Source organism: Elaeis guineensis, chromosome 14, assembly GCF_000442705.2.
Source record: "Elaeis guineensis isolate ETL-2024a chromosome 14, EG11, whole genome shotgun sequence".
Lineage (NCBI taxonomy): Eukaryota > Viridiplantae > Streptophyta > Magnoliopsida > Arecales > Arecaceae > Elaeis > Elaeis guineensis.
The window spans coordinates 61,582,189-61,592,970 of record NC_026006.2 but is presented as its reverse complement, the minus strand read 5'-3'; the positions used below and the strand labels follow the sequence as shown (position 1 = coordinate 61,592,970).

At 36.3% G+C, this 10,782-nt stretch overlaps 1 protein-coding gene across 1 annotated transcript; it reads right to left on the bottom strand.

The window, feature by feature from the left end:
• Positions 1–317: 317 nt before the first annotated feature.
• On the bottom strand, positions 318–2,039 carry LOC105036631 (galactinol synthase 2). The gene is made up of 4 exons (XM_010912381.3): positions 1,563–2,039; positions 1,111–1,434; positions 875–1,009; positions 318–778 (listed from the first exon to the last, which is right to left on the bottom strand). Exons 1-4 carry the CDS (start codon positions 1,896–1,898, stop codon positions 530–532), a joined length of 1,044 nt encoding a protein of 347 aa, XP_010910683.1. The 5' UTR covers positions 1,899–2,039; the 3' UTR covers positions 318–529.
• Positions 2,040–10,782: the final 8,743 nt, after the last annotated feature.

The window sequence follows — 10,782 nt, the reverse complement described above, 5'->3', positions numbered from 1 at the left end:
TCTTTACGGGGCCCATCCTGTAGCATCTCTTGATGCACGAGGACCGATCACTGATTGGTAAATCTCATAATAACCACTCCTTACAATCGATTTGCAATCATTCACACTACTGTGCATGGCTTCAGGCCAAAGGAAAAATGATGTTTTGAGGATTCGTACAAATCATTAACATTCATTGAGACGCAGCGCTTCCCCATAAGTTTTAAATCAAACATCTTGAAGCAGAGCACCATGGATTCCAAAATGTTAACAAAGCGCATTCATTACCCTCTTTATCCAAAAGAAATTAAGACCATTCATCACACCACGGAACAAAATTAGTTGAATAACATTTTTTTTCTTTTTCTTTAATCAATCTATTACATACAGACATACTATTTATCAATTACACATATCTACAAGGACTCAAGCATAAGAATAACTCTACTGATTAGTTCAAAACACATTCTATTTTTCCAAAAGAGACACAAAATGGATCTGAAAAATAAAAAGAGATCCCTGCAACCATGTGTTGCACCGTTTTTCCGCATCACGCGGCCGAGGGCGCAGTGGCGTAATTTACCGCCCTGGCCTCCGACAGCGCCGCCAGGAGCGGCTGCGCCTTCAACCCGTCCTGCGCCACCTCCGCCGTCGCCGGAACTCCTCCCTCCGCCACCGCCGGCCCCTTGTAGTCCAGCGACTCGTCGTTATAAATCTCCCACCACTTCTTGACCAGCATCTTGATGTCCTCCCGGTCCATGTTCGCCTCTTTTCCAGTGTACCTCCAGGGCTTCGACCCCTGCAACCCCAAAAAAATCAGCCATCATCATCAGCACGAAACACAAAGCAACAGACTGTTAGATCTATCAGACGGTCAGGAACTCATCACACGTACCGCGGCGCAGTAGTGGACCACCTTCACCTTTTCCAGCTCCACGTTCTCCGGGTGCCTCCACAGCATCGCGAGGACCAGATTGTAAACCCCAGGGATGGGCTTGTAAATGTCCTTAAAGAACATGTTCAAAAAGTCCTGCACCCAGAAAATATTTAAAAACTCGTTCCAATTCACACAAAAGCCCCTCGACTTTGTCCAAAGGACTTTTTTTTAAAAAAAAAGGACTCCAGGATTACCTGTTCGGCAAAAGGGGTGGGGGGAGTGGACTTGACGGTCTTCAGAAGGGACTCGGCGGTGGCGAGGCTGGGCTCGTGGACGAACATCCCAGCGTTGAAGTAGAGCGCCGGCGGCGGACCCAGCTTGTCCTCCGGCCAGGATACCTTATCCGGGCACTGCTGGCAGTACCCGATCTTGTACTGCGGCGTGTGACTCCACGTCTTCTCGCAGAAGCAATCCATCACCGCATAGAAGTATCCACCCGGGAGATCGAAGAGATGGTCGATGTTATCATATACCTGGATATCCGCGTCCAGGTATATCATCTTCTGGTACTCCACAAACTGCACACCATGTACCAATACCTTAGATTAGACTAGAACGTTCTGTTTTTATTACGAAAATGCCAGCACGTGCCAAAAATTAAGGACAGAGCGGTAACGGTAGTATCAGGGGCGGTGAGGTTAATTACCTCCCAGATACGGAGCTTGGAGTAGTTGATAACGTAGTACGCCATGGCGAACTGGGTCTGGTTCTCGGGAGGGTAGACGGGCTCGATCTCGCGGACGAGGCAGCCCTGAGAGCGGAGGATCCGGCGGTGGTCCTCCGGCACGTCGGGCAGCACCGCCACCACCAGTGGGTACGCCGACCTCACCTTCCTCAAACCCTTGGCCAGCCCTACCACGCCCTTCCAATAATCCCCGTCACCGGCGAGGAACGTCACGTACGCTCTCCTACCCTTCGGCGCCGGGGCCGGCCTTCCATATCCGCAGACCATCGCCGCCTTCTTGAGGATCGCTGCCGCCATCGCAAGAAACGAACGAAGAAAACTAAAGAAATGAGGAGAAGGAGACTGGGGAAGAACGAAGAGAAGAGAGAAAGCTTGAAAGCTTTAGTAGATCGGAGAAGAGATGGTAAGATCTCGAAGGGAACGGGGGACTTCTGAGTTCCGAGTGCTTTCGAAGTGGGGGATTGGGGGGTCATAAATAGGTGCGGGGAGGAGGGGCGGGTGGCCCGCAGTATAGGTGAGATTACGGAAAGAGGAATTGTTTTGTCTGTAGCTTTTTACGGCGATGTGAGATGTGGACCGTACACGTGTTAGATGGAGCGGTTGCGGGAGAGTTCTGGGAAGGTTCAGAAAGGATGTTTTCAGGAAACTAAATGAACCGGCTAGAACGAATCGCCACGGAGGTTGTACAATAGACCTCAAATACCGACTAACCGGCATTGTCTATAAATTATTTTTATTATTTCAAAAAGTAAGAAATTATTAATTTCCATAATTTTTTTAAAAATTACAATGTAATCTTATCAATGCAATCTTTACCATGGCCGCCAATATGTTCTTCATCACGATCCCCGGCATCAATTCAACCACCACAATTCTGCTGCAGTTACATCTAAGAACGCAGCTTAATTGCTAATGGATAATGTTTTTAGTGTTCCTTTTTTAGCCATATAAATAGATTTGGAATGCTTTAGTGCCCCTGAGGATGAACAAGTTTTAGTCAAAGCTGGTTTGGCTCAAATCCTTTTATAAGCACATTGGTGGGGAAAAATTTAATCACAAATTATTTAATTTTTATTATTAAAAATTTTTAATAATAAAAAATATTTTATCATTAGGTGGTCTCTAAAGATATTTTGACTAAAAATTTTAGTAATCAAAATATAATTTCACTATATGTAATGATGACACATATATATTTATTAAAGATAAATATTAGTAACGATTGTATTTATGGCTAAAGATAAAAAAATAATCATTATAAAGCTGAAGAATGATGACTTAATAAAAAAAATTAATAATCAAAAATAATTTTTAATGAGGATTTAATATCGTCATTAAAATCTTTATTTGTGATAAATTTTTATTGGTCACAATATGATGCTACAATTAGTTATGAAATGAAAATGGCCATTAAAGATACACATTTGTGATGATTTTTTTTATGACAAGATATTAAAAAGTTATAAATAATTCATCAAAATAAAATATTTTTATTTCAAATTAGAATTGTGCCTATCCATTCTGATTGGATTCAAATGGAGATCTTAGAAAATGATCATTAAAGATACACATTTATGATGATTTTTTAATGATAAAAAATAAAAAAATTTGTAAATAATCTATCAAAATAAAAAAAAATATTTTAAATTAGGATTGTACCTACCCATTCTGATTGGATTCAAATGGATATCTTATGAATCTAAGATATAGATCTTTTATTTTTTTATTATATAAGCCACTACAAGGGATCAAATCTAAGAGCTACTAAATATTTGCCAACTACTTAGCCATCATGATAACATTAACTTCTTATATTATGTTATAGTTTATCATACTTATTTAAATTTTTTTATATTATAAAATATTTTTATTTCAAATATATTATGATATATTTTTTACTAATTAATTTTTTAATAAAAATATAATCATCTTCTTTTTCTAAAGTCCTTCAAAAATAGATTAATTCATGAGATACTTTTATTTATGCTATAATTAATAAGTAATAATATTTAGTATATAAAAATTTTTAATAATTATTTCAAATATATTATGATATTATTAAAAATTATGTCTTAAAATCAATCGTATGACGATTGAGTTTCTCTTTGTACGTATATAAATTATTGATTAATGAATAAAAGTTATTTTGATATTTTTCATCACAAAGTAACATCTTCCTTGAATTTTTGTACTATGATGAAGTCCTTACAACTATGCTAGTGTGCGATAAAGAGAGAATTTATTGTATAGTTCTTAAACATGTTCACGATCAAATCATATGTCATTATAGGACGATGACGTTTATCGAGTGAAGGTCGTTGTATACCATATAGGTTGGTTGTCCTCTTAGCCAAAGAGTGTGGTGACACTGGTATGGCATACAGGTGAGATGTAGGGGTACATCGTCATTGAACAAGTGACTCATTTGCTAAGCATTCTGCTGTCAAGAGCTGCTCGCAAAATATATGGGTATAAGTGTCCTTCAGATCTGAGATCACCAAAGTGACTTGCAAGTAACTTACTGTGCTTTGGTGCCGGATTATCTGAATTTCTAATACAGTGACGGAAGACTATTGGGTACAATCAAATACTTGTGAAGAAGGCTATTGGGTACAATCAAATACTTGTGAAGTTTGTGTGTGAATCAAGATGGGATTGACCCTTCTGGATTATTAGAGTTGATATATTACTGTATTTCAATTTAGTAAAGTCTTGGTCAGGATAATCTATGAGATAGATTTGAAAGGTTGAAATACAATCCGGATGAAGCAATCTCGATTGACAGTTAACCTGAGACTATTCTAGAGCATCCAGGGTCAAAAGGATGAATTATGTGGTAACCATATGTATGGATTCTGAAATATTTCTTTACAATAATTTGACCTATATGGACATCAAGAACCATTGTTAGATGGTATCTCGATTAGTGCAGAAATTGGTTTCTGTGCTACCGACTTAGTGTTTCAACCTATGGAGTTACGCACATAAGTCAGACAAAGTAGGAAGAAATTGGCCTATATTTATATGTCCAATTTGGAAGTACTTGACTTGATTGAACATATAAGCTAACTTGATTGAGAATTAAGTTATGGGTCAAATAGAATTGAAGATTTGACTATGTGTAGCTAGCACTACACATGAGGTTCAGGTTCGATTCCGAAGATGAACAGTTTCTGATCTATGATCCATGGAGCATATGAAAGATTAAATTTAAATACTGATTAATTTTAGATTCGATCTGAATTAATTAGGCTTGATTGAGTCTAAAATTCAAGTTAGATTTGGTACAAAAGTCTTAAAGAGTTTGAGATTGACAGCCTTTCGAAATTATTTCGAACCAGCTTCAAATTGGATTCGAATCAGACCCATTTTGATGAGATATGAGAATTGTTACTTGCACTGAGATTTTTTTCTCATGTGGGCCGATCAACATCTGAAATGGTGCTGGTTTGGGGCATTCCATGTGGATGAGGGAGTGGGAGCAAATTGGTTGTCACATGTGATGACAATTCTATCTCATATAGGAATCCTTCTTTCATAAGTATTAGATTGATTCAAATCAGATTTGAGTTAGGACTCCTATACTTATTAAGTTATGGGATTCATTTATAAATAGAGAGAGTCTCTAGCTATGGATGCATAGCAAACAAATCAAATTGAGAGAAGAGAGAAAGAGAGAGAGGCGTGAGAAGAGAGAGAGGTCCCTTCTTCTCCTTGGCCTCTTCCCTTGTTGCCACCCCTTCTCCCTTGGACATGGGCTCTCCTTGGGCGTCTCACCTGCTAGTGTGAGATGTCACACTAGTACATCTCCTTCCTCATTTCATTGGGTTGTGAAGGCGATTGGATTGGAGTTCATCCTATTTTTCTGCAACGTCTGATGTGCATGCGAGGTAGAGGGTCTGCACATCTAGGCCTCTGCGAAGATTTATATCAGATTATTTGAGATTTGACCTCTGATTCCATTGCTATTCAGATAAAAATTTGATCCTTAATCATGTAGATGAATAGAAAAATTTTTGGATGCAACTTGGGCCTTCCGAAGAGAAATAGTTTTCCTTCCCTTCAACTGGTATCAGAGCAAGTCTGAAATATATGCATGCATAACTGAATTTTTTGAGATTAATTACATAAGATATAATTAAAATTTTTTATGAGATATTAAATCTGATTTAAATCTATTTATATAAAATTTTTAATCTAATTTTGATTAGAGTAGAGGAGCCTAATCAATGGTTGATTGAGGTTGTTATAAATTTGTTATAATATAATTCTGCTGTTACTGAATTTTTGATGAAATAACAACATGAATTAAAATTTATTTTAAATTTATTTTAATAAAATTTTAATTTTTTTTTTATGAAGTGAAGATTATTTCAGATCTGAATTGGATCCATTTCGATGGATATTTAGATCTAAATCCTATCAGAATTCAGCACTGTACGAAAATAGATTTTATCAAAAATTTATTCCTTATGCATTCATGTTTGCATCTAATTAATTTTCTATATGATATCAAATCTAAAATTGATATTTTATAATCAGTATAAGATATGTTTCAGATATGATATGATGTATATGATGCATCAAATCTAATTAGATTAGATGAAGAATATAATTGATAAGATCAAAGATATGTTCATGACATAAAATAGTTTTGTCAATAATTGCATATTGATGTAATTATGTATGAAATTAAATTTCAAATCTTAGTAGCCTAGTACTCAGATTGATGAGATCATCAGAACATTCGGTCATAGGAGATTGAAGAGATTAATCTCTCTTTTACTTATTCGATGGGTTCTCTTATAACGTGTAGGGATATCATTGTGATCCGATTTTATGAAGAAGAAAAGTGAATAGATTTTTATATATTATTTTGATCATAAATATGTTTAGATTAGATCTAAAGTGATTTATGATTCATTATAACAAGATAAAATTTAGATATAAAATTATTTTAGATCTGAATTGTATGTTACATAAGATGTAATCAGTATAGATTTAAAAGTTATCATGATGTATGAGATATATGTATGAAGTTTAGATCATACCTGTGCATATTTAATTGTTAAATATATTATAAAAATTTATTTTTATAGCTTGAAACATATGGTATACTTCACCTAAAATTTTTGTAGAATAGTTCTACAGACTGAAACATATGTTTCACATACTTAATTATGAATTAAATTTGAATGATCTAGATTTGAGAATTGAAGATCATTAAGGCACCACATAAAATTATGGACAAAGAGTTAGCTTGAATCAGGTCCTTCTAATGGATTAGACCTAGGATTAGAAATACATATGGATCAAGTAAAGAAATTGACTAAATCTAATCAAGTGTTGAATTAGATTAGATCAGTATTTCTCTAAATCAATCTCAATAGTTGAAGTTTGTTCAAGTCTATGTATTTGACCCTAATAAATGGACTATGATCATGGCTCCGTGGTTGAGCTCGAATCTTCTGGTGGACCAAATTAAAACTAATTAACCAGTTGGTATTTAAGATAAGTTTGACAGATTCGATCAAATAATTTTTAATTGAAAGCTATTCACCTAGATACATCTGTGATAAGTTAAGGGTACATCCCTCCCACTGATCTCACTTATCTGGTCAACATGCTGGATTATGTTTTGATTAGATCACTAATCAATTCGTGCAGACCCATACCATTAAGGTGAATCAGTGTGACTGATTTTGGTGTCTTTAGATCAGCTTGTGTCTAATCCTTTACATGACTTGGTGAAATTAATGGGAGGATTTGCAGCTGGCAGGTTGACTTCTTCTCTTATTCTCAGATCAATAAAATTAAATTCTCTAAATTATTAGGTCCATAAAGTGATAAAGTTATGAGATAACTTGGTTATAGTCTCCCATTAAGGTGTATGATAATAAGTCCAATCTTCCAAATAGGCATTGGAAGCGCCACATGCCTGGTGTCTATTACGTATTAAAATTATCATTCATCATATGACCATCATGATGTACTTTCAGATTAATGCTCAGATTGGTCGAGCCACACTCAGGTCTGGACATCTATTTATTGGATGCACTTGGTGTGTCATGTTAATGGTTGGATCTAATCGAGATTTTCAGTGGATGCGCCACACGCCTGCTGAAGGGATGTCTAAGGTAAAATCTAATTGCTAGAAGTTGTTTGGAGAAATAATTGATTATGAACCTACCTATAAATGCACTATGGTTGGCCAAGCCATACTCGAGCCCGAATGCTGTCTATGTAGATTCTAATACTTGCTAAGAAATTAGTGTAATTTTTCGAGTTGGAGGTAGAGGCTACCAATTCGTAAAAATAGGGAGAGGATCTTTAGACTAAAGTCCATGTCTTCAGGATTAAAAATAATTCATTTACTAATAGGTTAATATTTTTTCTTTCAGTTATGGCCAATATACTATCTCTCCGTACGCTGTTGGATAGCGACAAGCTCACCGAATCTAACTTCGATAGCTGGTATCAAAAGTTGAAGATCGTCTTAAAGCATGAGAGAATTTTATATTTCCTTACGGATGAGGCATCTGAAGAATCTGCAGCCAATGCTCTTCATGCCATGAGAGACACTTATATGAAGTGGCTCAATGATCACATGACTGTGCGTTGCGTGATGAGGGTAGCTATGAACGACGAACTTAGTCATAAGTTTGAGGATGCACAGCCAGAAGAGATCATTCAAATATTGAATAAATCCTTCGACACCTTTGAGGATGCGGAGAGATACAAAACCTTCTGCACAGTGTTCAATGCCCGTATGTGAGAGGAGGCTTCAATCACTGATCAAGTATTGTACATGATTAAGTAGATTGAATACCTTAGCAAACTTGACTTTCCATTGCATGAACAGTTAGGCAAGGATGCTATCCTCAATTCGCTACTAAAATCTTACCTATCCTTTCTCAGTCATTACAAAATGACGAAGCCTACGGTAAACTACCATGATTTACTAGGGTCACTGTAGATTTTTGAGAATAATCACTAGCTCCAGAAGGAGCTAGTAAATTTAATGGGAGGTTCATCTACAGGACGTTGATCCTCTAAGAAAAAAAAGAAGAAAAGAGTACAGAAATCTTATGCCGTCGATCTCAAGTAGAGCAAATCGTCAAAACTTGACAAGAGCCAAGTAAAGTACTTCTTCTGCAAGAAGCTGGGTCATTGAAAAAGAAATTGTTCTGCTTATATAGCTAACCTTGATCCAAACAGGCCTAAGAACAAAAGAAAGAAGCAATCGATTGCTTCATAAGGTACTTATATGATAACTCCTTATAATTTCTCTGTTTGTGATACTACTACCTGGGTATTGGATATCGAAAGTCTTATTACTATATGCAATTCGTTGCAGGGACTGCAGGTAACTAAAAAATTTTGAGAGAGCGAGCGATTCCTTAATGTTGGAGATGGAAATCTTGTTTCAGTTCTGATTTTGAAAATTTTGTAGCTTGTCTTTGAGTCCAGTAGTGTCATGTTAGATGATTATCATTATTGTCCCTCTTTTATGATGAATATCATCTCTGTAGGTCTTTTGACCAAACTTGGTTACAAGTTTATAATAAAGGATAATTTTTGTGATATCATTATGAATGATACTACAATTATGCATGGACAATTGAAACATAGCATATATATAATATCACGACCTGTTAGTATAATGTACATACCCAGTAAACATCCTAAGTTAGATAATGTCAGTAAATCCTATCTTTGACATTGTAGGCTTGATTATGTGAACAAGAATAGGATTGACAGATTGATCAAGGAACATATCCTTGAGATAGATGATTGTGAATCATTACGTACTTGTGAGTCCTGTCTATTTGATAAGATGCCTAAGTCACCTTTTAAAGGAAGACATGAAAGAACCAGCGATGTCCTAGGTCTAATACATACTGATGTATACGGACCCATAAACATAAGTACCAGAGGAGGATACTACTACTTCATTACATTTACAGATGATCTATCAAGATATGCATATGTCTATCTTATGAAGCATAAGTCAGAATTATTTGAAATGTTTAAACGATTTCATGCTGAAGTAGAGAAATAAATTGAAAAGAGTATTAAGACTCTTCGGTTAGACCAAGGAGGTGAATACCTTACCAGTGAGTTCTTGACATATCTGAAAGAAAATGAGATTCTCTCACAGTAGACCCCTTCTGGAACACCACAACATAACGGGGTGTCGGAGAGAAGGAATCGAATTTTGTTAGACATGATCCAATCCATGATAGACTTTATGAGTCTGCCAATCTCCTTTTGGAGATATGCTCTAGAAACTGCCTGCTATATTTTGAATAAGGTGCCCAATAAGTCTGTCGATAAAATTTCATATGAGATACAGATTGGACGTAAGCCGGTGCTCTCATGCCTTAGGGTCTGAGGGTGTCCAGCTTGTGTCAAGAGTTTGAAGACAGATAAGCTTGGATCGAAATCCGACAGATGCTTGTTCGTAAGATATCCAAAAAAAATTAAAGGATACTACTTCTACCTCACTGCAGAACAAAAGATATTTGTCAGCAGCCAGATAGTCTTTTTAGAAAAGGAGTTCCTTAGTGAAAGAGCTAATGCCTGTAAAATTGAACTTGATGACGTTCATAAGGTGGAAGGACCGATACACACAGAATTAGATTTGATTGGTGAATCAAATCCGGAGCCAGTAAAGGCACCATTGAGGAGATCCGGTAGAGTACCACGTTAGCTGGACAGATACTATGATTTTCTGATATGAGACGGAGACCCCATCAAACTTGATGAGAATGATGAGGATTCGATCATCTATATGGAGGCTATGCAAAGGTCCAACTCTCAAAAATGACTTAATGGCATGAAATCTGAGATGGAATCTATGGAGATAATGGTGTATGGACACTAATTGATCCATCCAAAGGGATAAAATTCATAGGGTGTAAATAGATTTTGAAGAGAAAAAAAGGAGCGGACGGAAAGGTGGAGACATATAAAGCCCGTCTAGTTGTCAAAAGTTACTGTCAACGTTATGGTATTGACTACGATGAGACATTCTTTCCTGTGGCAATACTCAAATCTATCTAAATTATGCTTACTATCGCTGCACACTTAGATTATAAGATCTGAATTATGCTTGGTATCTCCAATAACTTTAATTCACTAGGTATTCCAGCATATGTACAAAGTCCTGGGGTAATGT

Excerpts from the sequence above, each read along its gene's own strand:
- LOC105036631 (XM_010912381.3), bottom strand. The coding sequence starts at position 1,898 with ATGGCGGCAGCGATCCTCAAGAAGGCGGCGATGGTCTGCGGATATGGA. Across the intron at positions 1,435-1,562 it reads CCAAGCTCCGTATCTGGGAG|TTTGTGGAGTACCAGAAGAT; the intron begins GTAATTAACCTC and ends CATGGTGTGCAG. Across the intron at positions 779-874 it reads TGGTCCACTACTGCGCCGCG|GGGTCGAAGCCCTGGAGGTA; the intron begins GTACGTGTGATG and ends TTGGGGTTGCAG.